This window comes from Delphinus delphis, chromosome 3 (assembly GCF_949987515.2).
Source record: "Delphinus delphis chromosome 3, mDelDel1.2, whole genome shotgun sequence".
Taxonomy (NCBI): Eukaryota; Metazoa; Chordata; class Mammalia; order Artiodactyla; family Delphinidae; genus Delphinus; species Delphinus delphis.
The window spans coordinates 82,227,307-82,253,483 of record NC_082685.1 but is presented as its reverse complement, the minus strand read 5'-3'; the positions used below and the strand labels follow the sequence as shown (position 1 = coordinate 82,253,483).

At 40.5% G+C, this 26,177-nt stretch overlaps 1 protein-coding gene across 2 annotated transcripts in view; it reads left to right on the top strand.

Moving 5' to 3' along the window:
- The window catches only part of MCC (MCC regulator of WNT signaling pathway), a 463,984-nt gene that overhangs the window by 15,238 nt on the left and 422,569 nt on the right, over nt 1–26,177 (top strand). The window contains exon 1 of one of the 2 annotated variants that reach the window (XM_069540594.1): nt 17,410–17,510. The exons of the other annotated variant lie outside the window; for it this stretch is intronic. Coding sequence (XP_069396695.1) covers nt 17,458–17,510 — 53 coding nt within the window. The 5' untranslated portion in view covers nt 17,410–17,457. Of the gene's footprint in view, nt 1–17,409; nt 17,511–26,177 lie in introns of those variants that run through there. 2 annotated transcript variants of the gene reach the window in all.

The following is a 26,177-nucleotide window of genomic DNA, read 5'->3' as shown; positions in this document are numbered from 1 at the left end:
GGTAGGATTGGGGTGAGTAGTCATTACCGATGTTATTACATGCACATGACATAAAGGGGATTTAAACAGCTTAAGACCATCAAAGTTGCAAGTGGAGCTCAAGGAATGAGGGAAATAATTCATAAATTGAAAAATTTAAAGTTGTTGCTTCTTGACTGCTGTGAAACTGAGTTTGTGGTTGAGGTAGTTATGCAACTGACCTACTAGAAAATTCCCGAAGACCAAAAGGTAAACGGAAACTGGGCTTTCTTCAAGCATGTTTAGATCATCATAGTATTGCTTTTCGACATTAAATGAGCCATAGAGAAACATATAGTGTACTTCCTATTTTTCTGGGGGGTTTGTGAAGAAATTTGTTGCTCAGTCTAATGAGTTGTACCTGGCCATTGATCGAGTCTCCTGATAGCAATGACGCCAGGCATCTATTTTTTAACCTCGCTGTGACTGTGACGACCCGGCCAGGGCAAACGGTTTTAGGTAAGTGCTCAGAAGAAAACTTAAAATGAGATGACAGATCTTATTTTTAAAATTTTGAGCAAAGAGCTAAATAATCTGCTAAAATAAGAGATAAATTGTGCAAGGCACAGAATAATGAACATTTCTTAGATCTTAGCATTCAAAAATTATAAGGTCCTACTGTATAGCACAGGGAACTATATTCAATATCCTGTGATAAACCATAATGGAAAAGAATATGAAAAAAAGAATGTATACATATATATAACTGAGTCACTGCTGTACAGCAATAATTAGCACAACATTGTAATTCACCTATACTTTAATAAAAAATAAATTTTAAAAATATTATAAGGCGAGAGAGGTAGGAAAGAGAAGTACAAAGGAAAGGAGGTGGGTAAAGAAAGATGTGAGTGGAAGGCTTAGACATGGGCCTTCTCCATCCATTGAACAAGCCCAACAAGCTGCTGCCCAGCTCCGGGCACTCTGGAGGCACTGCAGGAACCAGGGGTGGGCTATGTCCTCTCAGGGATTTATTGACAGGAAGACAGTATGAGTTCTCCTTCTCTAGTCAAGTGACCAAACAGGTTTTGCTTCTACACATTGCAGGGTAACAAATAAAGGTATAATAAGATAGAGATAGTTCTCAAATTTGCTGTTTCTTTATGTGGAAAGGATATAATTCAAAAGGGACTAAGAATTTCTTAGAAGGTAATGTGGAGTTATATGAATCCTGTTCTTTCTCAGATATAATTGCTTTAGACACATTTGCCCTGGTTTCCTTCTATGAAGAAACCCTTATTGAGTAATTAGAAAATATTACTGCCTGACAAGTGAGAATAAATGTTAAGAAAATAGATATTTTAAAGATAAAACTGAAGACCCAATTTTACCTTAAAATGCCACTGCTTTAAAGATAAACTAATTTGAATTCCTACATAAGTTTTTTAAATCTTTTGTTTTAATATTTCTTCCACCCATCCTGACGTCTTCATTCCTCTGTCACCACCACAACCTCATGTTTATAGTATTATATTAGAATCTTAATGGTATGGGATACATTTCCCTACTTCCAGTCCTTCTCAGCCCGAATCTGAGAATGGAATTTTCTTTACGGGAAGGTTTAAAGTTTCAAATTCAATATCTTCAGTAGATATCGGGCTCCTCAGGTTATCTACTTCTTCTTGAATAAGGCTTGTGGTTTGTATCTTTTAAGGAATTTGACATTTGTTGCTGAAGGTGGAAGCTGATGCCATTGACTCAAGGTCTTTCTCCTTTTTTAATATAGGTATATACAGGAAGAATATTCCCCCTATATTACTGCTTTAGGTAATATTACTTCTTTAGCTGTATACCATAAAATTTCTTATGCTATGTTTTCATTTTTATTCAGTTAAAATTTTTCCTAATTTCACTTTAGATTTCTTTTTTGACTCATGGGTTATTTAAAAGTGTGTCACTTAATTTCCAAGTAGGGTTTTGTCCAGATAACTTTCTGTTATTGATTTCTAATTTAATTCCATTGTGGTCAGAGAACATACTTTGTATGTCTTTTGTTACTCTATCTTGATTGCAAACAGAAATTCAATCCCATATTTTTGGACTTGTAGGTTGTTTCTAATTTTTGTGCTATTAAAAACAATTCTTGGGCTTCCCTGGTGGTGCAGTGGTTGAGAGTCCGCCTACTGATGCAGGGGACACGGGTTTGTGCCCCGGTCTGGGAAGATCCCACATGCCGCGGAGCGGCTGGGCCCGTGAGCCATGACCGCTGAGCCTGTGCGTCCAGAGCCTGTGCTCTGCAACGGGAGAAGCCACAACAGTGAGAGGCCCACGTACCGAAAACAAACAAACAACAGAAAAAAAACCCACAATTCTTGGACGAAGATGAACTTGGAATCGTTGCACCCATTCTTTAGTATTTTCTTAGGTAAATTTCAAGAAGCAAAAATTCTGAGTTAAAGAGTGTTTACTTTTTATAGAATTTGTACATACTGTTAGGTGGCTTGTTTCATGCTTTCCTTCATATTCAATAATGTGCAAATACTTTCTTCAGATCAATTTTTTCTATAACATGTTGTTTCTGATTGCATAATTATTGATATACCAAATTGTATTTAATAATTCTCTCTTGTTGGACATCTTGGCTCTTTCTAATTTGGGACAAATTTCCATAATGCTTTAATAAATTATATTGTGGACCATTAGTTCTGAGAAAATATTGACCTCATAAAATCAGTGATTTGGGAAAATTAGTCAGGGACTAGGTATCTGTTGAAGACATTGAATCAAATCAAATCTAACACCATATTAAAAGGATAATACATCGTTACCAAGAGGGGTTCATCTCAGGGGTGCAAAGTTAGTTTAGCATTCGAAAAGCCAATCAATGTAACTTACCACGTTAACAGACTAAAAAAGGAAAACAATATCATCATCTCAATAATGAAGAAAAGGCATTTGACAAATACCCGACTTCGATCCTGATAAAAACACTGCAAACTGGGAACAGAAGTAATAGCCTCAACCTGACAAAGGACATCTATGTACTGCTAACATAATGATGAAAGGCGAACTTCTTCCTGCTAAGATGAGGAAACAGGCAAGGATGTCTACTCTCACCACTTCTATTCCACATCGTACTGGAGGTTTTCACCAGTCCACCAGGCAAAAAAGAGAAATAAAAGACATCGTGATTGGAGACGAAGAAGTAAAATTGTCTGTAATCACAGATGACTTGATCATCTATATAGAAAATCCTACGGAATCTATATATCTATATATTTACTAGAGCCAATAAGTAAGTTTAGCAAGGTTGGAAGATGTGTGGTCAATATACTAGCAACAAACATTGGAAATTGAAATTAAAATAACAATACCATTTATGATCACATAAAACGTGAACTACTTAGATATAAATATAAGAAAAAAATGTGGAAGACCTGTGCACTACAAATATAATGAGAGAAAGTAAAGAACTCCTGGGACTTCCCTGGTGGTCTAGTGGTAAAGAATCTGCCTTACAATGCAGGGGACACAGGTTTGATCCCTGCTCAGGGAAGTAAGATCCCACAAGGTGCAGGGCAACTAAGCCCAAGTGCCATAAATACTGAGCCCACGCGCTCTGGAACCCACGCACCACAACTACAGAGCCCATGTGCCCTGAAGCCTGTGTGCCACGACTAGAGAAGAGAAAACCCGCACGCCACAACTAGAGAGAAGCCCACGTACCACAATGAAGAGCCCACGTGCCACAACGAAAGATCCCGTGTGCTGCAACTAAGACCCGACACAACCAAAAATAAAATAAATAAATAAATAAAAAATAAATCTTTAAAAAAAGAAAATAAAGAACTCCTAAATGAATAGAGAAGAAATGCCATGTTTATGGATAAACATGGATAAAATATCAATTCTCTCCAATTTGCTATATAGGTATAACACAATCCCAATTAAAATCTCAGCAAACTACTTTGTAGATGTTGACAGCTAATTCTAAAATTCATGTTGAAATGCAAAGGATGTAGAATAGCCAAAACAACTTTGAAAAAGAAGTTGGCTAATTTATACTCTCTGACTTCAAGTTTTAGTATAAAGTTACACTGATCAAGGTTGTGATATTAGAATTAAGAAGACAAATACATAAGTAGAACGGAATACAGAATCTAGCAATAGACCCACACACATATGCTTAATTGATTTTCAACAAAGATGCAGAGGCAATTAAAAGTATGAGATTAATTGAGTAAATTATTTTGTATAGGATGCAGCCATTAAATTTTGCTGTAAAAATACATATGTCAACATAGTAACATGTTCATAATACATTAAGAGAAAACTATAGGGTCTAAAACCGTTTATGAATTATTATTCTATTTTTGAATAGGATCTATATTTTTTTCAAAAGGATACACAGATAAATACATGCATACACATACAATAGTGATTGTTAATAGTAGGAGCTTGGAATTGCTTATAATTTTAGTTTTGCTTTTAATGTTTATGCTTCTATTTTGTTTATAATAGATATACACTGTAATAAAAGACAAAACCAAAACATTAAAATGCTGTATAATTATTACATAAAGTGCAATAACAGTATTATTTGGGGGAAAAAGGGGGTTGTGTGTAATATAAAGAATGGAGGGCTTCCCTGGTGGCGCAGTGGTTGGGGGTCTGCCTACCGATGCAGGGGACACGGGTTCGTGCCCCGGTCCGGGAAGATCCCACATGCCGCGGAGCGGCTGGGCCCGTGAGCCATGGCCGCTGAGCCTGCGCATCCGGAGCCTGTGCTCCGCGACGGGAGAGGCCACAACAGTGAGAGGCCCGCGTACCGCAAAAAAAAAAAAGAATGGAAATATATTCCAAGTAATACAAAGAGAGATGGAGTTACCGATGGTCTTTTAGCTTTCTCTTTACTGGTTTCCAAGTTTTCTACATTGGACATATCTAGCTTTTAAAATATTACAAAGGCAAGGTAATCCATGTTATCCACACTCGCAATAATTCTCTGTAACTACCCGGCTAAAGATCTAACTTAATCTGATGTTAAGATCCTCCACGAACAATATGGCCCAGACTGACCTTTCTGACTTTCCTCTCTTCCCCTGCAAGTCCTCCTGTTCTCTGCTTCATCTACCTGGTTCTGTTCCCGGCACCCACCCTCCCTCCCTTCCTCCACTGCTGTCCCTTCTTATTTGGGCCATGCTTCTTCCTCTGTACCTTTCTACTTCACCCCAAAGTTTGAAGTCAAGTTCCTGCTGTCTCTGAAACTTCTCTGAGAAATGCTTTTGTCAAGTTCTATCTGTGAATTCCTATGGCACTTCTGTCTTTCCCATACATTTGACGCTTAACCACGTTCTAGTTAAAGGATAAGCGAGCATTAGATTAATGGGGAGAATTTTGATTCCACAGTACTAATGTACGTGTTGACGCTATGCTATGGAGACTTAAGGTTCTGGAACTAGACTGTTGGGTTTTCAATCTTGGCTTTACCTTGTTAATAGGTGGTTGATCTTGGGGGAAAATTTTAACTCGCTTTATCTCAGTTTTCTCTTTTAAAAATTGTATAGAAGAGAACTTACCTCATAGAGTTGATGTGGGGTAAATGAGTAGTACTGAAAAGTATTAGAATGTTTTCTGGAACATAGTAAGCACTCAATAGATGTTAGCTATATTATTACAATGATTGTTTTTATTATCATCACAACCTTAGAACCAAGTCTCAGTCATATGTGTCCTTTTGGTAAATCTGGAAACTTAAGGGCTTAGAAAGCATTCTGAAATAACCCATATATTTGAATTTCTAATATTTAGTCTCCTTAGTTAATTTAAGATTTCTCATATGCTATCTGTCTCCAAGCAGTATTTAGGCAGCAAATAAAGGTAGAATTTAGAGCTGATTGAAAAATTAAATGTCCATTGCAAAGCCCAATATTTGCCACGAGGTGGCGATAAAAGACTAGTCATGATTTTTAAAATCAACTACAAAAAACATTCATAATTTAAAGAAAAGTTCCATATTTCACATTTACTTGCATGATTTCTAATTGCTCCCTCCTCAAATAGGGAAGAAGGAGAGAAAGGGAACCAGGAGTCAGAACTCTTCCTCTTTGAGACCAGGGGGCTTGTTCAGAGTTAGTATTTTAGGGACCTCCCTAGTTTGGCTGCACATCCTGACGAGAAGCCTGACAAAGGTCCTGTTCTATCAGAAGCACTGCTTGCCTAACCTATGCACTCTGGACATGAGGAATCTTGACTTTTCCATCACTTGCTGCCTAATAATAGGCGAAGTCTTCTTTACCTGCAAGCTCCCTCTGGCTTAACTCTTCCATAGGTGAGAGCAATGCTGTGGTCTGACATGATAGGGCACGGGCATCCAGCAAGAAGACGGAGACAGAAATGAGGTTTAATGCTGGGGAGGTTGCCAGTGACTCATGAGCAACCTGTCCAGGTTCAAGGGAAGGTCTAAGTCCTTAGGAGTCAGTGCTGTAATATTATGAAAATACAAAATTCTCTTAGTCTCTATATCTGCAGGTCCTAAACATTCAGATTTAAAATACGCGATTGTCCACTGTATTTAAAGTTTTTGAATATATTCTCCCCAAGATGGCTGCCACCAGTCTTTCTTTTTTTTTTTTTTTTCTTGGCCATGCCACGCAGCTTACAGGATCTTAGTTCCCCGACCAGGGATCAAACCCAGGCCCACAGTAGTGAAAGCGCCAAGTCCTAAATACTGGACTGCCAGGGAATTCCCCACCGGTCACTTCTTGCCAAGTAACAGCTCCTCTCTGCACCAACAGGAAGAATGTCTGTATGGCTCTGGCTGCTGCCCGTGCCTGCCACAGGTGTGGAGCTCAGAGAGAATCACATCCCATCCTCCTTTTGCTGGGGAGTAACTTCCAGATCCAGGTCAAGCCTCCAATTGGTCTAAACATAGACTCCATTCTCCTGCAATACGATAAATGTTCTCTACGGATGCCACTTCTCAGGAGGATTCGTTATTATTACTGTGGTAAAAACATCAAAAAACATAAAATTTACCATTTTTAAATACACAATTCCGTGGCATTAAGTATATTCACAAATTGTGCAACCATCACCACTACCCATTCCCAGAAGTTTTTCATCATCACAAACAGAAAATCAGTGCACATTGGACTAAACCTTCCCATTACCTCCTCCCTCAGGGGGTTACTTGTAAGCAGTTTTGGTGCCCACAAAACCTGCAGCTGTTTTTACACCTCTTTTAAAGGACTTTGTTATTTCATTTCTTTAACAGACATTTATTAGGCAACCATACTGGGTGAAATCAAATAAATACCTGAAGGAACCTGCAGCGAAGGAGCTTGTAATGAACTGATATAGAGACATAGATAAATGATATCAGCGCAGTGTGATAAACGCTATGAGAAAGGAAAGAAGAGAACTGGCTAGAGATCTAGTATTTATGGAACACAAACTGTCAGACTGCACCAAAGTGATTAGGCATTTCATTTCTCTTCATAATAACCCTGTAAAGTAGTTACTGTTACCCCATTTTGCAGAGAAGGAATCTGAAATCTAGAAGGATCTAGCAGTTTGCCTACAGGAGCTCAGTAGCTCAGGGTGCAGTAGAGGGGGCAAGCCCTAAACAGACAGTTAGGAGTTCTGGGTGCCAATCCAGACTGTATGATTGACCAGCTTCATGCATATAGGTTTGTGCTCACAGTTCCCTGGGCCTTAGTTTCCTTTGTATAAAATGGCAGAATTACACTAGTAGACCTCTTAGGACCTTTTCATCGAAAGATGAAAAAGACTGAGTGACTACTGGAGAGTTCTAGTCGCAGATCTGAAGAGGAAACAGACTGAAGAGAATTCTGTACTTCTGGACTCAATGCGGGAGTGTCCCAGAGCTGAGACCCCATTAGCTGGGTAGGTGGGGCTTTGAGACCACAGATGTATGGCTTTTAGATCAGTTTGGGACTCAAGACTGCTTAACAGAGGAGGTTGGACTTGGTCTGGTAAATTTTGTTGAGTTATTAATTTATGTTTTCTGCCTCAGTTTTCCATTTTCTTTATGCCGTATTCAGACAGTTAGCCAAACTCCCCCCCTTGCCCCAGGAGAGGACTAAGGCAGGGTGGTTTGTATTCAAACCCACCCAGCTAGGGGATTGTATGGAGGGAGCAGAGGGAAACAGTAATAGGAGAGGACTGAAGATGTAGGTCTTGGATGAGATTCCTCCAGGCTGGGAGGGAGAGAAGATACTAGGTGGATTCTCAGAAATGCACCTAACTCTGTCCTGGCACTGCTGATGGGGTGGAGATGGAAAATTCTCAGATACAAATGTACATAAAGTGGAGTGTGGGCAGAAGGGACTGTAGCCTCACTTACGTAGCAAATACGGGTAGATCTCCCCATATACATAGCAGAGTATGATGCTTCCAGGCCTTGACCAATGCTTTGCTCTCTGCTGGAGAGGTCCTCCTTTCTTGTCTACTTGTTGACTTTGTGTTGTCGGAGCAAAATTGCAGCAAAGTTAAACAGGCAAGGAAGACCTAATCCAAAGCTATTGCAATTGAGGAGAGGATCCAGAACCAAATCTTAACTCCACTGAAACAAAGGGCAGGAGGGTTTTTAAGAGCAAAATGAGCTAGTGGAAGAGTACTTGGGGACTTTAGAAGGGGGCTAATCAATGGGATGTGTCCAGCACATTGAGTTATTCCTGATTAGGTAAATGGTTTTCTCTGTGATGAGGCCATGTGTTTGCCAGTTGGTACCATAGAAGTTAGGCTTCTCCCTCCCACAGAGAGTGGGTATGGGGGTGCCATATTCCTGATGATTACATTTCAAAGGAATGGTTCCCAGGTCCTTGAGAAATACAGTCTTGGGTTGTAAAACTGGCAAGCCGCTTTTAAGAAGGTTTACATCTCAAAGGGCAGAGAAAAAATTTACAATTACAAGTTTTCTAAAGAATTGCTCTAAGAAAAGGGAGGTCAGGGCCTAGAGTCAGAAGCAAGCCTTTCTAAAGTTGCCAAGCTGAGGGGAAACTTAAGGCCATTTGGTCACTTATTTTTATTTAAATTAATTTATTTTATTTATTTTTTGGCTGCGTTGGGTCTTCGTTGCTGTGTGCACAGGCTTTCTCTAGTTGTGGTGAGTGGGGGCTACTCTTTGTTGCGATGCGCAGGCTTCTCATTGCAGTGGCTTCTCTTGTTGTGGAGCACGGGCTCTAGGCACGCGGGCTTCAGTAGTTGTGGCACATGGGCTCAGTAGTTGTGGCTCGCGGGCTCTAGAGCACAGGCTCAGAAGTTGTGGCGCACGGGCTTAGTTGCTCCGCGGCATGTGGGATCTTCCCAGACCAGGGATCAAACCTGTGTCCCCTGCATTGGCAGATGGATTCTTAACCACTGAGCCACCAGGGAAGTCCCTATTTTTTTAATTAAATTTTTTTTTTTTATTTTTGGCCACGCCACATGGCTTTGTGGTTATCTTAGTTCCCCAAACAGGAATTAAACCCGGGAGTCCTAACCACTGGACTGCCAGGGAATTCCCAGTCACTTATTTTTAAATTCCATTTTTTTGTCACTGAAAATATAACACGTCTCCTGAGTCTCTTTCTTTCCCCCATCCCTAATTTTTTACTTCAAAATCTATAGAAATTCTGATTCTTGTTCATGCATCCATCACCAGTATATGGAACTGAACTGCAAATATTGATTTATATATTTGAGATATTTGGTTTTATTTTTGTTTGTTTGTTTTTTGCGGTACGCAGGCCTCTCCCGTTGCGGAGCACAGGCTCCAGACGCGCAGGCTCAGCGGCCATGGCTCACGGGCCCGGCCGCTCCGCGGCATGTGGGATCTTCCCGGACCGGGGCACGAACCCGTGTCCCCTGCATTGGCAGGCGGACTCTCAACCACTGCACCACCAGGGAGGCCCCTATTTGAGATATTTGAAGCAGGGATGGTATCTTATTCCATCAGTACTGTCATGATCACATGGTTGGAAATGCAGAAAAAATATTTGCTAAACTAAGTCTTACCAATTCATACAGGCTATTCCGACTGTTTTCACTGACTGACCTTTCCATCAAACTAGCTAATTACATCAATAAATGCACTTGCTTTCCCTCACCTGTTTACCACATATGACTTGTTTTTTTGTTTTGTTTTGGTTTTTGTTAATTTGAATAGTTTGTGTTCTTAGGTTGAGTGACCAGAATTCTAACAGGACACACTACCACTCAATTTGAGTCCAGTTCAAAGACTGGATAATTTTATCCAAATTCTCAGTTTTGTCACTAAGTTTTCCACTTTCTCTGTTAGCAACACTCAGGGATGGTAACACCAAAAAGAACCTTCATGGGTGTTATGATGGTTACTTTTGGAAAAGGAATTTGAGTATCCAAATGGCTCCCAATTGTCCATCAACGAAAACACTGCCCCTCACATGGTCCCATCAGTGATCCTACTCAGGCCAAGACTTTGCCTTCACACAGCAAAGGGAAGCATTGAAGACATGGTTCGCGTTGATCTCAAATTCCCTCTTCAAGACCCTCTAGTAAGAGGAAGCGTTATTCTTTTGGTCTGAATTATCCAGAACTGGTGTCTATTTTGATTAAATCCACCAGACAATTTCTAGTCAGCTCTGAGCAGTAACCCCATTGAGCCACCCAGATGGCTGAAGATGCCATGCCAACATCCTTTTTCTTAGTATGTTGTCTACCAGACACAGCCTGATTATTACCTTGGGTTTCAATAGGCTCACACACAAAAAATATGAAATATTATATGGTTGTTGTTTTTATATCAAGCAAGAGCATTATTCTACTCCTGAGACTTAATTTAGGCAATTGTGGACCAACAGTTCCTGTTGGCCACTAGAGTAGCATTTTGTCCACAGCACCAGTAGGTTACTAAATGGGTCCCATCACATGAAAGAGTTAACGTATTTCTAAAAATTATTAGTTGCCAGGTCTCAGAAAGTCGGTTATGTCCAGACCACCAGATGACAAGGAAATAACATCACATACAAGTCTCACGATAAAGTGCATCCAAATTAATTTTGCTCAGGCTAGAACATAAGGATATTTTCTAACTACAAAGAGAATGAGGTCCTTTGAGACAAACCATATTTCTTAAAATATGGGCTTCTGTTTTCAAATATCTCTTCCTCACAGCTTCCATTCTTCTACTGCTTCATTTATATCAATTACAGTGTATTTTTAATATAATTATCTGATTTGTTCACATGGAGATTGATGCAATATATATGCTGGAATGAAAAACAGTTGCATGAGAAATACATATGAGAAGATGGACTCTCAAGGGAAGATGTTTTTTCAGCACTTTTAAATCTGAGACTCCGATTGGTGCTGTGTTTGTTAGAGGCTTGTTATTTATATTGGTTTTTAAAATATTTCCTCCTAAATATCTTTGGTATGGGGGAAGAAAAGTACACATTTAGATGCTAAAAACCTCCTCTGTTTTTATGACATCTTATTAATTTGATGTGACATTGGGCTCTGATGCCAGTAAAGCGTTGGCACGAATACATGCTACTAAGTCTGGTTCATGGTGTCTCACATTTTTGAGTATCCTCCACGTTTAAGATTTTTGTTTATACACATAGAGCTTTGGAATGATGTCATTAATAAATTGTATCTCTAGTTCTCTCATGGAAAAGGTCGTGCCTCTACAAGGCCACTGAATCAGTTGATTGAATTAACCTTGCGTTAAATTCAATTCAGTTAAGAAAGCCCAAACTGCCACGATTAACCATTTCTCATTCTGTGTATCTGCTTAAAGGAGAAAACAATAATCTAACAAAGATAATCATCACACTCCACTTTTTCTCAAGGAGAAAGTTCATTGTATGCACATGGCAATCATTAAACAAAGGAGATAAAATTGAATACATTTATGATAAATCATAAGATAATTATCTTACAATAAAAAAAACTACCATGAAAACCAAGTCCTTACCCACAGATAAAAGAGATAGGCTGGCTAAGAGATGTCAACTTTCTCTAAATCTGAGTCTAGGCGGAAATATGAACAAATTATTCCTTTTTCCAGCTGTGCGACTGGAAAGTTATTTCATGCCATTTGACATATGTTTTTCTGTGCCCTCATCTGTAAAATGGGAATAAAACCACCTGCCTCTTAAGTTTGATGTAAGAATTAAATAAGACACTGTTTAAAGCACTTAAGAAAAATGATTGGTGCGTATTAAATTCTCAGTAAATACTAGTCATTATTAATTTCATTGTTAATTAGAGAGGAAAGGGCCTGAGAAGATAGGTAAAATGTCATAGCCCAATGCCTACTGGAGAGATGTGGGGATCAGGAAGTCCCAGGGGTTCATGGTTCCCTCAGTCAGTCGTGACATTTCTCTTTCTCCTCCAGACATTTCCCTTGCCTTTTCTCTTGGAGAAACCCACAAAGGTGCTCAAACTTCTAAATCCCACTTTTATTTCCTTATTAATCACAGATCTCTAGGCCTCAGCCTGCTTTCTTCTCTTCATAACTGCCACTACCCATGTTGTCCCTGGATGTCTTGTTCCTTCCAAGATGCTAGAGTTGGGGTATGAACTCCCCACCTCCTTCATTCATTTCTGGTTGGAAAGTATGAGACTCCCACAGTGGCATATAAGCATAAGGGAGGATAGCTTATGTAGGAAAAATGAAAGTCAACATGGCTTGCACTGGAGCACAGGGGCAAGGGAAGAAGCAGGAGAGAAGGGGTCAGATCATGGAAGGCCTTGAAGGTTTCGCTGGCAGGCAGGATTTTATCCTGAGGGCAAAGGTGAGTCAATGCGGTACAGTTTAAGCCTGGAGGGACCTGATCACATTTTCATTTTATACTGAGGACTTGGGTTATAGCATTGAGAATGGGTTGGAAGGCCAGATTATTTGAAAGACATAACAGGAGCCTCTTTAAAAGCTGTGGTAATGGGGATAGAGAAAAGAGACCAATATGAGGAGATATTAAGGAGGTAGATTCACCAGGACGTGGTGGCTCACAGGAGGTGGGAAGTGAGGGGCAGAGGGAGGCAAGGACTCTGGGGTTTCTGGCTTGGAAGACTAAGTGAATGATGGACATAATAAGAGGAGCCAGCTGTGAAGAAAGAGAATAAGGTGGAAAAGGCAAGCAAATGGGCTCTCTGCTAGAGCCTGCAGAAGGAACATGGCCCTGCTGCCACTTCGATTTTAGCTCAGTGAGACTCATCTCAGATTTCTTTCTTTGTTTTTTAAAAATATTTATTTATTTATTTATTTATATAGCTGTGCTGGGTCTTAGTTGCGGCATGTGGGATCTAGTTCCCTGACCAGGGATTGCACCCAGGCCCCCTGCATCGGGAGCGCAGAGGCTTAACAGCTGGACCACCAGGAAAGCCCCTCATTTCAAATTTCTGACCTTCAGAACTGTAAGATAATATATTAGTGCTGTTTTAAGCCAGTCAGTTTGCGATAATTTGTTACAATAGTAATAGGGAACCAATATAGGCCATTTTAGCTCCAGAGCTTTCTGTGAGGTCAGACAAGGATGCGCTGGGGCCTACATCATAGCGTGACTTCTCCCTCTTTCCACGCTGCTCCCTTCACCTCCTTTCCACACATGTTGGGGCACCAAGGGCACTCCCAAGTAAGCATCCTGCACGTGAAACTCTGTCTTGGAGTCTGCTTCCCAGAAAACCAACCTGGGACAAATTGTAAAAGCTCATGTTAACTTCCTATGATTGTAAATATATGACTGACAAATATAGTAAAGCTTATCATTGTTATCCCTTTTCAGTGTCACTCAAAAAGTATAATGCCTAACATGAATTGCACTGGCCCTGATATTAAGACAATGTGAAGTAAACATGAAGAACATGAGCTTGACAGGAAGATATGAGTTCAATTCCAGCTCCTTTACTTGGTCACATTACTTAAACTTTTTGGATTTAATTCCCCTCACTTGCCATCCCCTGCCCCATAAATAGGAATGATAAACACTTTCCCCCACTAGGTAGCATTAGAGTATTTAAACACCATTACTGATCTATGTCAAGGGCTCAATGAAAGATAGTCAAGCCCCCTCAGCTCTACCTCACTGTTATAATTGATGCTCCAGGTGGCGGAGGCAAGTCACCACTAAACTACATGATTCTGCTGTCAAAATGTGTGCTTCAAGCTAGGAGGGGTCTGGGAGATCAGTGTGACCTGGGGAGGTGAAGGAAGGCTTCTTGAGGGATATGGGAACTTAGCTGGGCTAATAAAAACACCTGAAAGAGAGAAGGGCTGGGAGAAGGCACCATAGGGATCCTCATTTCCAACTCTAGTGTGTAGTTCTAGTTCAGGTAAACAGAATTTGGAAGCGCAAGTACCAGATAATCAAGTTTGCACAGTGCTGCTCTTGTTTTAGTTGTTTTAACTGGCAACGTTAGACATGGAAGACAGTATATCTTGTAATGTATACAGTGTATTTTGATCTGTTTTACATAAGTATGAAGTATTATTATAACCAAGAGGAATCTGAGAAGGAAAAAAACTGGATAAGGACAACAATGTTGAGCTATGTACTCATCTCAAATAAATGCACAAAACCTTTGAAATTATGACATAACCAGTACTGTTAGATTTATGGTTATGGGTATTGCTCTCATTCCAAGCTCCTACTTTACATTTATCAACTTTATATTCATATGGCATCTCTATTTTCAACGTCTTAGAAATTTCTCCCTTTCCTAGTAACCTTTTCAGCTGAAATTTCATATGCTTCATATTAGCTCAGAAGGAAATTTTTTTTTGTGTGTGGCTATGTTGGGTCTTTGTTTCTGTGCGTGGGCTTTCTCTAGTTGCGGCGAGCGGGAGCCACTCTTCATCGCGGTGCATGGGCCTCTCACTGTTGCGGCCTCTCCTGTTGCGGAGCACAGGCTCCAGACGTGCAGGCTCAGTAGTTGTGGCTACGGGCCCAGTTGCTCTGCGGCATGTGGGATCTTCCCAGACCAGGACTCGAACCTGTGTCCCCTGCATTGTCAGGCAGACTCCCAACTATTGCGCCACCAGGGAAGCCCCAGAAGCAAATTTTCTTTCTGGTAGGTTGAACCTATCCGTTCAGCCATTTCTGAGTTACTCAAGCATGAACAAATGTTTAGGAAATTTGTCAAGATCCACTTTTTATGTGTTCAGATTTAATTCAAGATGGTTTAAACTTAAATCCCCAGAGCTGTCATGCACGTATTCTCTCAGGAGAAAAACATCCTTTGCTTTGAGATATAATTGGTTGAGGTTTACACTCCACTTTCTGTGTAAATGGAGTTTGGTTATGAAGAGATCTACTCAGATCCTGGAAAACCTTTTGGGTTTCCTGACCCTCCATGCATATTTATAAGAATGCTTTTTTTCTTTTTTTCCCCCCAAATTATCAACTTTCTAGGAGAACTTGAAGGTAACAACTCCTATCTGGCTGTTTACTGTCAGAAAATAATAAAATCTTATTTATGAAAAATTGGAAAAATAAAGATTTTAAATATTTATTTATTTATTGAAACTTGGGCATTAGTCCTTGTTCAGTTGTAGACAGCAATATCTGTATTGCTAACAGCATCTTTTAAGCAAATATTATTGGGTATATTGATAAGACTTTTCCAAGATGGCATACTATTCATCATAAGATTTTAAGTGCTCTGAAATACTGGGAACTTACAAAATTAAAAAGAACTAAAGTAGGAATAGGTGGATGGGGTAGAGACAAGAGAGAAGAGGGCAGAGACACCTTCCTCATGACCTGGCAGACAGTCTCAAAACACATGAATGTATCCTAGTTATCTATTGTTGCGTGACAAATCAACTCAAAATTTATGACTTAAAACAATAATCCTTTTAATATCTCTGGGGATTGGCTGGGCTCAGACAATTATTGCTCAGGGTCTCTCATGCATTTGCAGCTTCTAGGGCTAGCATCCTCTGAAGGCTCACTCACTGACTCACTCAGGTGTAGCACCTGGGCTGGGAAGCCTCAAACACCTAAGGCTCCTTGGGCATCTCTTTCTGTCTTTACATGGTCTCTCCACATGGTTTCTCCAGCATGGTAGCTTCAGCATAGCCAAACATTTTTCAAGGTAGTTCAAGGCTTCAAAGATCCGTGTCCCAAGTGAGACAGCCAAATGGAATCTGTATTTTCTTTTCTAACCTGGCCTCAGAAATCAAGTCACAAAGGTCCACTCAAGTTGGACGGGAGGAGACAGACTCCACCTCTTGATGAGAGGTGTGCCAAAGAATCTACAGATGTGTTTTAAAACTTCCACAGGATTTCATAGACCTCTGGCAGAAAGTCTGGGACAGAATAGTGAGTCATTCACTAAACCACAGATTAGTTAGTTCATTGTGGTTCCTTTTCTGCTGTGGTAGAAGGATACTGCCATGTTTAAGGGCTCCTGCTCTGGAGTTAGAATGCCTGCCTCTGCCCTTACACTAAGCTTGAAACCTTAAACAAGTTCCGGTGCCTCAGTTTTCTTATAAGTTGGAGATAATGAGAGCTAACGTTTATTGAGCACTTAGTAGGTGGCAGGCATTGTCATAAGTGCATTATATACTACCTTATTTTATCACCAAGATAACTCCATGAGGTAGTTACTTTACCTCCTAAATCATAGGGTTGACAATAATAGAGACATCTTTCAGGTGTGTCTGTGGTGTGGATCAAATGAGACTTATTACTTTCCCTCTTGACGTTATTAAACCTGATGGGGCAAATTCTAGTGATGCCAGGTCAGGAGGGTGAGCCATTTCCAGAAATGGACCAAATGTGCACAATGCCACGTAGGAGCGCAGACTGTTCCCAGTCTAGTGCGGAAGACCCAAGGAGGATTAGATTTCTTGATAGGAGTTAAAAATGCATAAAAGATCAGTCATTCCGGGTCTTACTTGGGGTTACGGGTACAGAATCCAGCGCAGTCCAGCAGAGTAGGACCACGAGCCCCGCTTTGAGTTTGCAAAAACAGAAGCGTTTATCTTTTTCCTGAAAAAGAAATCCATGACTTGGGGCAGTGAAAAGAGTTCTGGCCAGAGAACACGCTCCCTCAGCCTGGAGCGTCCGCAGGTGTCGAGAGCCCGCTTCTTAGCCGGATGCACGACGCTGACACCCTACCCGGGCGGCCTCCCCTCGCGTCCCCGTCGCCACCCTCAGTTCCCTGACTCCACGAGCCTCCTCCCCCTCCTCCCTCTTCCCTAAGGTGCCTACTCCCGCGACTGCAGAGCGCCCATCTTCCCAGGCCGGGCAAAACCCGGAGAGCTGGAATCCCTCTCCTGGAGCGCCCGGGCGGCCACTGGGCATGCTCAGTCGTCAGGCAGGTTCGGGGCCGCGAGCGCGTGTGCGCCTCGCAGATTCCTCCCGCGGCCGCGCGTCCTCCGCCTCCCGAGCAGGGAGCGGGCGCATGATGGCGGCGGCGGCTGGGAGCGCCAGCAGCGGCAGCGGCGGCGGCGGCGGCGGCAGCAGCAGCAGCGACACGTCCAGCACCGGCGAGGAGGAGAGGATGCGGCGCCTCTTCCAGACGTGCGACGGCGACGGCGACGGCTACATTAGCAGGTACTCGGGGAGGTCCGCGAAACAGGCTGGGGCGCGATCAGCCTCTCGGCGCTGCCCTTGACCTCTCCTCTGGCCCCTCGTCCCCAACTTCCAGCAAGTTGCTCAGAAGCTCACGCGAAAAGTTGCCTGCGACTCTGAGAGCGCGTCGCCAGCTCGGCCACTGAGGCCGAGGGGCTGCTCTGCTTGTCTTCTGGAGGTGCCAGTTGGTCCAACTTTTCCCAGCGCCGTCTTTGTCTGGGCATTGGGAGACATCTCTTTCGGATGGGAGTTCCCCCCCGGAGCCCGGAGCGCTCCTGCCTGTGGGGAGACGAGTTATGGCCACTTGTTCCCGATAGAAGAGGCTGTCCTGCAGATGTGGGTGTCAAGATGCTGGGCCACCAGGCAGCGATCTTGTCCGGTTGCTCGGTGGACAGACCCGGGGCCGGACCAGGATAGGGATGCGCTCTCAGTGACAGAGTTGACCATGAAAACAAGCTGTGAAAAACTTTCGTGTGGCAGAGACCCTGCGTTCCCAACTTCGGAGTCCAAAGAATGGGCATAGTTTGCCGCTCAGTACTGATTTAATAAACCTATTAGCCTGAGGGGAACGAAGCGCCCAGGTGCAAACTAGGGGTTTAGAGGTGAGGCTGGAAATAGACCCTACGCCCTAGCCCGGCTCCGCGCTCTAACCAGGTGAGCCTCCGGAGGGGTCTCGGGGCGCCTCTGCGCGACCACTCCTAGCCCTCGCTGTGCTTGCCTCCAGCTCCCCTTCAGGGGCGGTGTTGCAACGTCAAGCGCCAGGGCTTGGCAAAATAATTACTTCTGCCCAAATTTTTATCACTTATCAGACACTGATGGTGAAGAAGGTAATCGTAATGTTTTCTGGTATGCTTATATGAAAGGTCGACACCGGGCGCTGAAGCCTGTACGCGCCGAAATGTGAATTGCCTTCAAAGGCGTAGGCAGCCTGAATTGTGTACTACATCCTTCTTTAGCCTTTGTCTTGGTGATGCCGAAGATCCTCTGAAAATTCCAGGATGCCTCCTGCAGTTTGTCCTTGCCTACCTAGAGAAAAAAAGAGTGGGGAATCCCTCCCCACCCCAAATTTAAAAAAAAAATCTCTGAAACAGGTGGTTTGACATGTAAAAGAATTTGACAGTTAAAGAATTAATTACTTATTTGGGACTTCACTCAATTATGATAATTCTTTGCTGAACTTTATTACTTTCCTGAAGTTTCATTGGGAAACATTAGAAAGATATCAGAAAACTGTATGGAGTAATTATGTTATGAAATGGAAAAAAATATGTAACTCTAGTTGACCTCATATAGATTTTTATCTGGAAGTCTTTCCCTGTTTTGGTTCTGGGTTAAAAAAATTTCATCCTATAGTTTAGGATTTGGGGTTTTTTAACTTTATTTATTTTTGGCTGCGTTGGGTCTTCATTGATGCGCGCGGGCTTTCTCTAGTTGCTGAGAGTGGGGGCTACTCTTCGTTGCGGTGCGCGGGCTTCTCATTGCCGTGGCTTCTCTTGTTGCGGAGCACGGGCTCTAGGCATGTTGGCTTCGGTAGTTGTGGTTCTCGGGCTCAGTAGTTGTGGCTCACGGGCTTAGTTGCTCCGTGGCATGTGGGATCTTCCCGGACCAGGGCTTGAACCTCTGTCCCCTGCATTGACAGGCAGATTCTTAGCCACTGCGCCACCAGGGAAGTCCCGTTTAGGGTTTTTTTGTTGTTGTTTTCCTACTTGAAAAGCCGTTATCTCATTTGCAATAATAAAAACTATTTACATTCTTCATGTTAGAATGCAAAAAGAATTTAATTTCAGATGGGCAAGAGTGCATATAGAAAACTAGCAAAATTCTCTCCTTTCCTCCCACTAATCCTATTAATATGTTGCTTTACCTGAACTACACTTTCTGTGTAAATGCTCATATTGTTTTGAATGGGGGCTATAGGAGCACTGAAGGATAATGAATTCTTTAAGCACAGTTTGAGAACTTTGTTTTGGAGGGTGAAGCATTGTAAGGGCATGATGTTAAAGAAGGAATTTTAGATGAAGGTAGAAACCTGCTGGGGCAAAAGTGGGAAAAAATGTTATCCTTCCTTGAGCCACATCACTTTAATATATCTGCTTGAAAGTTGGAAGGCATGTGCAGTAGTGGACCCAAAGCCAAAACTTTAGCTGTGGGCAGAGTTGCCCTGGAAGTTATTTTTAGGCTGTGACATAATTTCCATATAGGAGTAGTTCAGGGATGGCAATCTCATGAAAGCAGGCACCAGAGAACTTGTCTAGAAGTGTGTTTACATAGCAAGCACAGTTTTATTGGAATATATGTTTATTTGGTATGCTTGAGGAATGGAGTTAATGAAAATAATGACTCCCTTTCCAATGTCACTCCTTCGTGCTGCCCCTATTTAATGACTTTACTGACCACTGTACAGTGGGAGATAAAGTGTGGAATGCTGTGAATTTTCTCTTTTATTAAACATGAGAGTTGGGCTTTCTGCTTTAAAACCTTGAAAACCTTGAATTCTTCTAAAGATGTCAAGTTTATGCTAATCATAAATAGCTGTATCCTTTAGGATTTCAGTTTGTCTATAATAGAATCACAAATAAGTGTTGACTGTCACACCTAGAAGTCTTGAGGTGGGCCATCCACGCTGAGGCAGCAGCTCCAGAGTGGTATCAATGTCCACCTTCCTTGTATCTTTCTGCATTGCATTCTTCACATGGAGCATTCATCCTCATGGTTATCTCGCAGTTCTAAAATGATTGCTGCGTCTCCAACTTCATCTCCAAGTTCTAGGGAGGGAAGGTGTAAGAGGAAGCTGAAATGAATGCTGCCTGTATCATCAAAGCACAGCTTTCCCAGATCCCTAAATTGACATCATGTTGGTCAAACTACATCACTGTACCATGCCTACTTGCAGTAGAGTTTAAGGAAGTATGTCATCCAATTGGGTACATCGCCTCCTATACAAAAGCTGAGTTCTGTTATTAAGAGTGGGAAATGGATATTGGGTAGGCAAGTAGCAACCAATACGTATAATAAAATTCCCTATGTTAACCTAAATTCAACTATATTGGCTCCAGTCCTTTTACCTAGCCCTTATCCTCAAACAGGAGTGAGCTGGAGATGTTATATTTGGAGGAAGAATGAGTGGAAGGGAGACTGAGGCCATTGGGGAAATATCAGGGTACATCATTTCAGGAAGCAGGGAGGTAAAAGTTAGGGCTTTGTGTCTTAAATATCCCCTTGGCTCAGCCTTCCCCATCAAACTGACAAAAAGGGTATTAGCTAGCTGGAGGTTCCTGGAGTTGCTACTTCTGCCCTGGAGCTTCCAGCCTGCCAGAGGGACCCAGAATCATTTCCATGGATACTTAGGTGGAGCAGACAACTACCGTCAGGTGGAGCCAAGCCATAGCTTGGACAGTGTGACCACAGCAGGCTCTTCTGGTGCATTTATTAACCTTACAATGAGTTTTGGGAGCCCTATATATCATGTTGTAGGAGATGGTGGTTTTACTCTATTTGTTGAAATTAATTTCCCTTTGGAATTTTAAAGCTTCTTGTTTTTATCCTTCAGTTTAAGAAACTGTTGAACATTTTGACAAATATCTAAAACCAACACTTAACATTTATATCTAGTCCCCAAGCCTCAGCTTAAACATTGTTGCCTTAGAGAGAACTTCCATGACCACTGTATCAAAGTGTTAGGGAATTCCCTGACAGTCCAGTGGTTAGGACTCAGTGCTTTCACTGCCGAGAGCATGGGTTCAATTCCTTGTTCACGGAACTAAGATCCCACCATTGGCTTTCTTCCAAAGCACTCTTTACAACTTGTTATTACATTTCTATTTATTACTTTGCCCATTTATTGTCGTTCTCCCATTGGCCTTCATGAGGGCCAGAATCATGTCTGTTTTATTAAAACAGTATACTCAGGATCTAGCACAGTATTTGACATATAGCACTCAATCAGTAAATTCTGATGAATAAATGACCAAGAATCAACAGTGGTATGTCCATATAGGTTGAAAAATCTTTCAAGCATTTTCCATGTTTATGAGATACTTAAATGTAAGTATATTTTATTATATAATATTTTCCTTTAAAATAACTTCTTTTTGGTTATATAAAAGGTATTTTTGTTGATGAAAATTTGCAAAATACAGAAATATATAAAAATAAAATCAAAAAAATAAAATCAAAATCACCCATTATCCCATAATTAAGGTGTATTATTTCTGTTTTCCTGGTGACATATCTATACCATATCATTCCTCTAGTACGTTTAAAATGATTCAATAAAAGGAAAGGCATCTCATTTTCATGGTTAGGAAGTTTTAATATTGTTATGGTGGCAATACTCCCCCATTTCGCCCCAACCTTCCCAGCCCTAGGTAACGATTAATCTACTTTCTATCTCTATTGATTTGCCTATTACGGATATTTTATGTAAATGGAATCATGCATTATGTGACCTTTAGTTGCTTGTGTTTTGGTGTCATATCCGAGAAGGTTTTGTCTAATCCAAGGTCACAAAGATTCACTCCTATGTTTTCTCCTGAGAGTTTCATAGATATAGTTCTTACATTTAGGTTTGTGATCCATCTTGAGTTTATTTTTGTGTATGGTGTGAAGAAGGGGTCCAAGTCCATTCTTCTGCGTGTGGCTATCAAGTTGTTCCAGCATCATTTGTTGAAAAGACTGTTCTTTCCTATTTTCATGACACTCTTGTCAACAATCAATTGACCATAAACATAAGAGTTTATTTCTGGACTCTCAGTTCTTTTCCATTGGTACATATACCTGTCCTTATACCAGTACCACACTATTTTGATTACTGTTACTTTGTTGTAAGTTTTAAAATTGAGAAGTGTGAATCCTCCAGTTTGGTTCTTCTCTTTTTAAGATTGGTTATTCTTAGTCCTCTGAGTTCCCATACACATTTTAGGAGCAGCTTGTCAGTTTCTTCAAAACAGGCAGCTGGAATATTCGATTGGGGTTGTGTTGAATCTATAGACCAATTTGTTCACATGCATTTTTAGTAAGTATATTTTTCAAGATAGTTTTGTTTTTTTCCACCAGCCCTTTATTTTACAGTCTTAATTTGGAGTCAGCAGGTTAGTGAACATCTGAAGTAATAATAGCAAATGTGTATAGAAGCTTTTATAGTTTACAATCAATTGGTCCATATATTATCTCATTTAATTCTGGCAACAGGAATTAATATCTCTGTTTTAAGACAGGAAGCCAAGATAACATAGCCTCTAAGGAAAAAGAATGAACCTGTGGCCCTTACTTGAGAGCCTGTTTTACCATAAATGCTGCACAGCTAACACCAGAAAACCTATTAAAACCCCTAAAGCCTTAAAGTTATTTCCTGTTTAATTTACCCAAGGTCTATGGTGCAGATGAATTTTCATTTTAAAACTGGCTTCTTAGCATCAGTGGGAATGGCATTTAAATTCTGGGTACAGAAGGTGAGGCATTTGCACTCTAAATGAGTTTCCATGGGGGTCTCAGCTGGGGAGACTCTCTGTTGTTCAGTAAATTGAAAATCTCTTTAAGTGTTAGTCCCAGAGTAGAAACCGTATGGAGAGAAAGGGCATTTCCTTAGAGAACAGTTAATTGTCAGCTTCTCATTGTCATTTCAAAATGTCAGTTTAAATATGTAAATGAGTAATTACTAAATCTGTGCAATTGATTATTGATGACTCTGAGGGGAGAAAAAGAGTTGGGTAGGCAGAAGGACTCTCTGGACCTATTCATTGTTCAAATATTTGGGTCCCTGTCCCTTAGCAAAGTGAAAATGTAAACGGAACAAATTGCTAGGTTGACCCAATAAGCATTAAATGTGTTTGTCTGATGTGATAGTTGTTAGTTGAGTTTAAGTGTAGCCCTCAGTTGAATATTTAGTTGTGAAACTTTTGCTTGGAAAACTCTAGATAGATGAGCTCTTTGTTTAATTTTTTAAATATTCACATCACAATGTAGAAGATAGTTGAAAATACATCTTAGACTTGATGTTGGTGTTAATTGGGCACCTATTCAACATTGTGGCAAGTGCCGTAGATTAAGGCACCTGTTGTCTGTTGTTTAAAAGTTCTCATGTACACATTTGTGATACAGATGAAGGAAGTAAAAACAGATAGGATGAAGGAGGGCATTTATGTAAAAGTGTGACTGTATTGCATTTAAATGTCAGAATTTTTCACTTCTTTACAAAAAAATCAGAACTTCTTTCTGAGAATAACAACCTTAACAGAATATTCCACACTAGAGGTTAATGCTTTTAGACAAGAGTTTTACTTTAACAATTGTATGTACTGTAGAGTCTTAACCTGAGTGTACTTCATGATAAACAGCGTGGAAATCATTGAGAGAATATTGTTGGGGAAGTATTTACTCTTCTAAAAATATGTTGGCAGTTTTATATTTATTGTAAGAAAAGGGTGAAATCAGTGCTGCTCATCTCCCTCCCCCTTCTTGGTTTCCTAAGTTCCTTCATCACTGACCAGAATTATTCTCCTAGTGTTGTAACATGCAGGCTCGGCTCCTCCAGGCCACTTTACATGGACATTAAAGTCATTTTTCTATAAAATAAAGCTGAGCAGGCAGCTCCTCGTAAAGTCCTTCAACAGTTAGTTGCCTGTTTCTTACAGCTAATTTCAGGCTCCTCCCAGGGCCTTTTGATTTGAAGCGCCTGGCCATCTGGCACAGTGATTGTATCCCCTCTAGCATTATCTTTCACACTCCCTCCTCTGGCAGGCCCAGCTGTTCCACACTTCAGTGCTTTGCACATGCAGCTCCTCTGTAAGTGCCCTTCTTTCCCCTTGTTGTCTGGTAAGCACCTTCTCAGTTTTCCTAGACTCAGTTCTTATGCAGCTCTTTCTCTCTGGAGACTTTCCCTCATGCCTCAGGACCTTATACACACTCCTAGGCCAGCACAGCTCACCTTTGATATTCTCACTGTTTCCATTTCCTTGCTTCCCACACTCAAGGCAGAAACTATACTTCTTTTGTCTTTTGTCTTCATAAACTCAGTGCCCAACACATAATAGAAATTTATTAAATATTGATCAAATAAAATTGTTCATGTGTAATGGTAATTTCAAACACTTTAGAATACTTAGAAAAAGATTTATCAGGTTTTGTGCAACATAGAAGAAGCTGAGAACCTAAATGGCTGTCGACAGATGAGTGGATAAAGATGTGGTACATATATACAATATATAAAATATATAATATATATAATATAATATATAAAACATATATATAAAAGAATGAAATAATGCCATTTGCAGCAACATGGATGCAACTAGAGATTATCATACTGAATGAAATAAATCAGAAAGAGGAAGGCGAATACCATATGATACCACTTACATGTGGAATCTGAAATATGATACAAATGAACTTATTTACAAAACAGAAACAGACTCACAAAGAAAACAAACTTATGGTTACCAAGGGGAAGGGGGGTAGGGGAGGAATAAATTCAGAGTTTGGGATTAGCAGATACAAACTACTATATATAAAACAGATAAATAACAAGGTCCTACTTTATAGCACAGGGAACTATATTCAATATCCTGTAACAAACCATAGTGGAGAATAATATGAAAAAGAATATATATATAAGTGAATCACTTTGCTGTACACCAGAAACTAACACAACATTGTAAATCAACTATACTTCAATAAAAAAGAAGAAGCTGAGAAATATTTATATTTGAAAATATGTATCATGTGCATTTTACCTAATCTAGAATATTAGAGTGATGGGGACTCTGTGCCCCGTCAACTAACTAGTCATGTGACTTTAGGCAAGTCACACAAACCTCTCCAATCAGTCTTCTTCTATAAAGTGATTTTAACATCTTTTTCAGGACTGAAAACGTTTTATTTTATGGACTGTAAGTACTAGGATTTTTTTGGTAGCATATTTTTTTGGAAAAGCATACTGATTAAATTAGTCCCATTGGGCAACTGTTGGTGTTTGCTTGTGAACTAACTGTGATAAATCCATAGTTTCTCTGTATTAGTAGCTGTTATCATCCAATAGGCTTCAATACCATCTAGTTAGTAGTATTTTCAAAAGCATTGAACTGTTGGTTAGGTTTTGTGTCAGTTCTTGAGTAAAGATTATAAGATGAAGTAAATGAAAAAAAAAAAACCAAACTACTCTTAATTGTGTATTCCAGTTGTTATTAAAAAGTTGTTTGGCAGTCTACCACATGGTTCTATCCTGACTCTTTCAGGGTATAATATAAATGCTTTAAAAAATATTTTCAAATTAATATTTATAGTCTACTTTTCTTAGGCTGTTCCTTTCTGGTTACTGGGTATTCACAGTGAACAAACATTTTAAACTAATCACAGAATAAAAAACTAATAATAGAATTAAGGGAATTTACTTAATCCAAACTTGTGTTACAGTAACTTCTATTCAGTTTCTTTCACCTACCAGATTATAAACTTCATGAGTGTAACAACCATGCCTTTTATCTCTCATACCACCTGACACTATTCCTTGTACATAAATGCTGTGTACATAGATGTTAAATCAGTGTTGAATGAATGAAGTGATGGATTAATACTACCTTAAGACAAAATTATGTTGCTACTTCTACACTTGCAAGGTAGGATTTTGATTTTTCTTATTCCTAAAATAGAGAA